At 35.3% G+C, this 8063-nt stretch overlaps 1 protein-coding gene across 1 annotated transcript in view; it reads left to right on the plus strand.

Annotated features, from left to right (window-relative positions):
* Positions 1-3980: 3980 nt before the first annotated feature.
* Positions 3981-8063, plus strand: part of LOC132558522 (ryanodine receptor 2-like) — a 157435-nt gene continuing 153352 nt past the window's right edge. The window contains 1 exon segment of the mRNA XM_060223095.1: positions 3981-4055. Within this exon segment, the coding sequence (XP_060079078.1) occupies positions 3996-4055 (60 nt within the window). The 5' untranslated portion in view covers positions 3981-3995.

Below are 8063 nucleotides of genomic sequence, written 5' to 3' on the forward strand. Positions count from 1 at the left end.
GGTCTCGCTGTTTTTTGTAATATACAAAAATTTTCTTAGATTTATATACACATTGAAATTACTACACACTACAAGCAATCCAATGATCCAATGAACAGAAGAACCTTGTAGAGTTATGGTTTTCTTTGTCCCTTGTAAACCTATTCGGCGAAACAAGGATTTTAAGCATACAGGTGGAAAATGGACTTGTGAGATGCATACTTTTCAATGAGAAGGTCTCCAAAGTACCATGACAATTTTTGTGTTTAAAATTTCCAATGCCAAAAACAAACAGCAAAAAGGCAAACAGTATTATGAGTTGGGGGACAGGGTTACAAAATTTTAAACATAAATTGTCGTTGTACTTAAGTAATTTTCTCAAACGAAAAATATGCATATCTTTTATTGTACAAGCACTAGTAGCTAATTTACAATCCCATTTTACACCCGATAGGGTGAGGGGACAAAAAAACATAAAATGCAAACTTACCAAGCATTAAAAAGGTTGGCACAATCAATGAGATAATTTTTGTTAAAAGAATGTGAAATAATGAATAATGCCAGTTTTATTTTCATACTTTCAGAGAATTATTATAAATGGCTTCACTAGATAAGGTAAGGTTGTACACTAATCAAAAGTTCCGCAAGGTGTCCTACCTGTAAATAAGCACTTTAATGGTGATGATTTCTTGTTGTAGTCCAACTAGTCAAGCATCCCAAATAGGATCAATCCGTAGTAAGATTACCTTTAATGTAGTGTTAACATTATTGTTACTCGTAGTTGGTTAAGGTATGAATATCAATGAGCAACATAGGACTTTTGTGGAACTTTAGAGTGGTGAAAGTTTGTATCAATACCATCCTTGTAATGTCAATCACTTGCATCAATGAGCATTTGAAAGGTTAAAGTCAAGTACAGCTATAACTACACAGACTGTTTAGCAGGTAGTCAGACTCTTGCAAAAACAAACACTGAAATCTGTGTAATAACAAGACTTGGTTGTAACTCTGTGTACACAGACCAGTGTCCGGGATAACAGGGCTGATTCTATTCATATCACTAAATTAATAAAATCATAGCTGTACGGTTTTACTACATTGCCTAATATACTAGGGGCAAATATAAGTGCTCTCTAGATTACAGGTGGTTTTTCAGTATGTATTTTGGCCATTTTCCTCCTCCCCCAGGTTGACCCCTATCCTGTCATGCTGACTCCTACACTATTTGATTGGCTCCTATCTTATCAGATTGACTCCTACCCTACCTGGTCAACTCTCAACCACTTCGATTAATTTGTATCCTATCCTATCGACTCCTGTGCCACTGGATTAACCCCTATCTTATCAGATTGACTTCAATCATGTCAAATTGACTGCAATATGCTATGCTATGTATAAGTGCTATGCTAGGTTATGCTATGCTATGCTATCTTATCCTATCCTATCAGATTTACTTTAATCCTGTCAGATTGGCTCCGACTCTGTTGGCTGACACCCCCCTCCCATCCTCTCTGATGGACTTCTGTGATTTCAAATGGGCTTGTTCCTCTCAGATTGACTCCAATACTGTCAGATTGACTCATGTCCTATCAGGTTGACCCTCATCCCCTGAGAGTGACTCCTATGCTGCCAGTGTGACTCATGTCCAATTTGACTTGTATCCTGTCAGATTGACACATATCCTGTAATAGTGAATCCTACCCTGCCATGTTGCTGCATGTCCAATTAAATAGAAAACTACCAGGATGACTCATTCCCAATCAGGTATATTCACAACTGCTTATATGACAAAGTTAGACCTGACAAGTTCGATAAATGTTAATACTATTATCATTGACAGATCTGACACAAAAATGCATGTGTGCAACATCAACATGTATCACAATGCAGTATTGTTAAAAACACTCACAATGTAAAACAATAATTTACAAATAAGCTAGTGTTGTATAACAACAACATAACAGTAGTGTAATGTTCAGCAGCTCAATCACACATTGTACAACAATAAGACATTTTGTTACAAAAATATTACATTGTTCAACAATTTAATTAAGTAAATAGAGCCAAAGTCAATATCAGGTAAGTGGTTTCTTCAATGGACCTCTTCACTTGAGCTTGGATATCAAAGGTATGCAGGGCGATTAACGAAATATTAAATATAAGACCGTTAGAGAATTAATCGCAACAAGAACAAGTGTCACCAGTTAGTGGGTACCTTACTTAATTGTCTACTAGTTTCGCCTCTATTCGAGGCTTCATCAGGACAGGGGGCTAAAATGTGTAAAAAAATTGTTCAACAATAGTACAATGTTAAATGCTGTACAAAACTAATACATTTTGTAACAAGAATAGTTATGTTCCTCTCTATCACCTATCAAAATGAGAGTTATCATTATCAAACAAAAATTTTCTTTAAATAGTTGTTTACCAGTATTATAGTTATGTCAATAAATTTCAACAAAAATCCCTGATGTCTCTACCCTAGCTATATTTTTTTTACAGTGGCCAGAATTGTGCTGTGTTTGATCAATTACAGAGTTGTACTATAAAACACTTGATAAGACAGAATCTACACCTGTGGAGTGATGTATTATGTCACCATAGAAATATATGTATACACAGCCAGTTGTTTATCTATATAACACTGTTGCATATCATACTCGTGGAAGAGAGTGAGGCAAATAGTCTGTTCTCAATTGACATTTAACATGCGAGTCCATACACTTATACTTCAGCAAAGAATGCTTATTACAGCAAACAAAACAGAGTCATTTAATATAAATTGACCAAAGATATTTCTAACTGGATCTCTTTTCCTGTCTATGGATTTATTTGTCATCTGGATATGATATTGTGAGTCTGGTAAATACTTTAGTCTAAAAGATGAAAAAAAAAAAAAATAAATTTTCAATAAGGTTAACAACTAGAATTTCAAACTATAGTTATACCTCTGTTGTAGATATCAGAGTTATCAAACAGATGACTGTATGAATTTCAGAAAAGGATGTGAAATATTTGTTCAAGTTGAAAGCAGAATGGCATTGAAAACGGACAAAGTGATGAGAAAGAAAAAATTGAAATCATGATTAGATAAAAGAACATATTTCACTTATGATGTTTGATAGTTGAAATTACAGCAGTAATAATTCTTGGTTATAACTCAGAGTAGGGAAAACTTAATTACAAAACATAAAGATAAAATGATTATACATGGAAATTTGATACAAATCTAAAAGGGTGACAAAACAACAGATTTAATTTCAGTATGGTTTTAGTGATGGAGTTCAAAACTGTAACGAAGGTCAGAAAAAATATCAAATTTAAAAAAAAATAACAAAACTGCACCAGATCTGACTTACTTAGTTAATAGAAAGTGATTTGGAAACTTAACATCAAAACGAAATTGAAAAAAAAATGATGGACTAATTGTTGCATGTGGACATGCAGATCTATCGATTGCTTTGTACCATCTTTTTGTTGCCCAATAGTACTAGATACATATTTCCCTTTATGGTTATTTCATATTTAACTTGGGTTTGACGAATTGATTAAATCTCTTGAGTTGGTGTGTAGAGAGCACTCGTAATTGTGTGTAATAACTTGTCTCGACAGACAATATTTTCAAGTCGACGATATACTTATAATGCCGGTTGTGCTCGCTCTACCTGAACGGAGTTTTTCCAACGGTAGCGCGTAGTCTATTTTTAGCACACCTCTGATGCAGCAGCTGCGTGACTGCTATCTGCCATTCCATGAGTTTGCCGGTGAGATTTTGTTCAATGGGCGTTTAATCTATGTAAATGAGCGTAACACTGCTGCTCAAACTGACCCTCGGAACCTGACAGACAATTTCGTTTCCTCATGTTATGATACCCGGCTAACGAATGTCCAGGATTAGACGAGATCGGAGGACAGTTAGGCCTAGTGCGCTGCTCCCACCAAGACCCAAATAAACGTTAGCCTTCTAGTGAAAACCCGACTTACATCAACACCGGTGAAAATTTCACATACACAACATGGCGGACCCCGGAGAAGGAGGGGGCTCGGAGCAGGATGATATCTCATTTCTCCGAACGGTATGTATGTGGCTTCATCAAAGGAATTAAACTACCGTACATGTATGTAATCTTCAAAAATCATCGATTTCTTTTATCAAACTGCCTTTGACATTTTTACGTGCAACGCACGTGCATGCATGTCCGTCGTCTGCCAAAGTCGATTATTTTATCGTTTGAGGTCGTTCACGGGTACGTGCAAGAGTGTGTGTGTGATGGAAATTGTTTAAAAATGAGCTGAAACTCGTGTTGCCGTTGATTCTCTTTAAAGAAATACATAAACGCTGATCTTAGTATGAAATGAAAGTAGTCTGTATACATTTAAGATGAAAGCTTCATAAAAATATGTCAGGAATAAGATATACTTTCAAATTCAGATACTTTCAAATTAAAAAAAAGTATCATATTGAACACGGATGCTTTAATTCTTATTACTGTCTTACTTTCTGTGATATTTTCTAGGATTTTGATAAATCTTGCTTAATATGGCAATGTTGATGATGATTATGATAACATTGAGATGATTATTGAAAACAAGTAGGAGTAAGCTTGTGTAATAGATCCATATGCCCCTAATGAACAGAGGCACATCATGCCACACCAATGTAAACAATTAGCAGTGGGCTGTTGAAGAGAGAGCCTTCATAATGCTGTGATACATGATCAGATAAGAAGTAGGAGAGAGAAGTAACTGGATCAGACTATCACACTGTCTGTGGGGGTAATTAACAGTAACTCAGCCTGGTAATTACAGCTCCCTCAGCTGATAAATTCGTTAGATTGATTGTTGATGATCCAATACTGGATGTGTGACTTGGTGTTTTTTACCAATCCTTGTTCTTCACTGTTAATATGGATTACATGATCTTAAATGACCCTACACACTGATTTGTCAGAAGTCATACTGAATCAGTTAAGTAAAATAACTTATACTGGGTTGTTTTGAACATTGATGTAGAAAAAGCTATCACTGGGTATGGTTAATATTGATGTACAACAACCCTATAGTGGGTTTTTTGAAACACACATACACTGAACATATTGGTTTCTTAAACCCTGTTTTGTTTTTTGAATATGTGCAAAACTTAAAAGGACCTAGGTTTTTTTTCTATTTCCCTTCCTATTTTTTCTCACATTATTACTCAGCCAAATCATCTGAATAAGATTTTTGAAAAAGTCCAGAGCTCAAAATAACCTTATCCTTGATTATATGACACTTAGACTGAATCAATGTTTAATATCCCTTATGAATTATATAACCATTAAAAAAATTACTGAAAGAAAAATCTCAATCCAACAGTAACACCTTTACCAGGTCAAATTAAAATTTACTTATAGAAAAAACTGCTCAGGTATTAGGACAAGCAGTTACGATATTGTAATTTGTAGGGTCCCATTATAGAAAAACTCTTCAAAGTGTTCCTAGTGTAGAAAATCTGAGAGGTTACCTGGGGTATGACCTTAACTATTTAACTATGATCCCATTGTAAGAAAAGGAAAATGGCTTCAGTTAAGATTTTTTGAAAAACCATGGAATCCTTTAAACTTTAAATGATCCTAATATTGCAAAGATGAAATGTCTTCAAATATGTGAGACTTTGTAGGAGTTCCAAATATGGATAATTTTTTAAAACTTTTACAGTGGAAAGCTGTAAAAAGCCAGAGGATGCACTCTGTGAGATTACAATGTAGCAATATCATGATAGGATTCAGTCAGAGGATACAAGATGGTTATATGATATAAATTACAACCTGTGGAACATAATAGTGTGTATGTGTAGAACGTTCAGAGGCATAATGAATACAAAAGTTACAAATGTTTCATTAGCATGTAGAAAGGTCCAAGTCGTTGAACCTGTCTAACAACCACTTTTAAAGCATGCTAAATTGTGTATCAACTATCTGTAAAAGTTTGCCAGTTTGTAATTTCTGTAAATAATTCCCAGTATGTGATTACCAATAGGTCACAATATTTTGATTACCAGTAGAAGTTCCCAAAGTGTGATTACCAATAGGTCACAATATTTAGATTACCAGTAGAAGGTCCCAATGAGTGATTACCAATAGGTCACAATATTTTGATTACCTGTTAAGAAGGTGCCAAAGTGTGATTACCAATAGGTCACAATATTTAGATTACCAGTAGAAGGTCCCAATGTGTGATTACCAATAGGTCACAATATTTAGATTACCAGTAGAAGGTCCCAATGTGTGATTACCAATAGGTCACAATATTTTGATTACCAGTAGAAGGTTCCAATGTGTGATTACCAATAGGTCACAATATTTTGATTACCTGTTAAGAAGGTCCCAAAGTGTGATTACCAATAGGTCACAATATCTGATTACCTGTTAAGAAGGTCCTAATGTGTGATAACCAATAGGTCACAATATCTGATTACCTGTTAAGAAGGTCCTAATGTGTGATTACCAATAGGTCACAATATTTGATTACTAGTAAAAGGTCCCAATATGTGTTTACGAGTAGAAGGTCCCAATATGTGATTACCAGTGGAAGGTCCCAATATATGATTACCAGTAAAAGGTCTCAATATGTTAGTTCAAGTAGAAGGTCCCAATATGTGATTACAAGTAGAAAGTCCCAATATGTGATTTCTTGTAAAAGGTCCCAATATGTGATTTCCAGTAGAAGGTCCAAATCTGTGATAACCAGCAGAAGGTCACAATGTGTTTCAAGATTAATGGTAGAAGATCTCAGTGGCAATAAATATGTAATCACCAGTTGAAGGTACCAATTTGTCATTTGTAGTGACAGGATCCAAGGTGTAATTACTTGCAACAGGCTCTAATTTGCATTGATGTTTTCAGTAAAAGTTCATAAAGCATAACTGCTGCTGGGAGAACTAGTCCCCAATGTGCAATGGTCTGAAAGCGTATCTACTGTTGGGAGAACTAGTTCCCAATGTGAAATGGTCTGAAAGTATATCTACTGTTGGGAGAACTAGTTCCCAATGTGAAATGGTCTGAAAGTATAATTACTGTTGAAAGTACAAGTGTAACTACTGTTGGGAGAACTAGTTCCCAATGTGAAATGGTCTGAAAGTGTATCTACTGTTGGGAGAACTAGTTCCCAATGTGAAATGGTCTGAAAGTATATCTACTGTTGGGAGAACTAGTTCCCAATGTGAAATGGTCTGAAAGTATAATTACTGTTGAAAGTACAAGTGTAACTACTGTTGGGAGAACTAGTTCCCAATGTGTAATGATCTGAAAGTGTAACTACTGTTATGAGTACAAGTGTAACTACTGTTGGGAGAAGTGGTTCTCAATGTGTAATGATCTGAAAGTGTAACTATTTATGAGAGTACAAGTGTAACTACTGTTGGGAGAAGTAGTTCCCAATGTGTAATGATCTGAAAGTGTAACTACTGTTGTGAGTACAAGTGTAACTGCTGTTGGGAGAAGTAGTTCCCAATGTGTAATAGTACAAGTGTAACTATTGTTGGGAGAAGTAGTTCCCAATGTGTCATTATCTGAAAGTGTAACTACTGTTATGAATAAAAGCGTATCTGCTGTTGGGAGAATTAATTCCCAATGTGTAATGATCTGAAAGTGTAACTACTGTTGTGAGTACAAGTGTAACTACTGTTGGGAGAAGTAGTTCCCAATGTGAAATGATATGAAAGTGTAACTATTTATGAGAGTACAAGTGTAACTACTGTTGGGAGAAGTAGTTCCCAATGTGTAATGATCTGAAAGTGTAACTACTGTTGTGAGTACAAGTGTAACTACTGTTGGGAGAAGTAGTTCCCAATGTGTAATGATCTGAAAGTGTAACTATTTATGAGAGTACAAGTGTAACTACTGTTGGGAGAAGTAGTTCCCAATGTGTAATGATCTGAAAGTGTAACTACTGTTGTGAGTACAAGTGTAACTACTGTTGGGAGAAGTAGTTCTCAATGTGTAATGATCTGAAAGTGTAACTACTGTTGTGAGTACAAGTGTAACTACTGTTGGGAGAAGTAGTTCTCAATGTGTAATGATCTGAAAGTGTAACTACCGTTGTGA

The sequence above is a fragment of the Ylistrum balloti genome, unplaced genomic scaffold (assembly GCF_031769215.1).
Source record: "Ylistrum balloti isolate Yb309-2 unplaced genomic scaffold, AGI_CSIRO_Ybal_v1 Utg369660, whole genome shotgun sequence".
Lineage (NCBI taxonomy): Eukaryota > Metazoa > Mollusca > Bivalvia > Pectinida > Pectinidae > Ylistrum > Ylistrum balloti.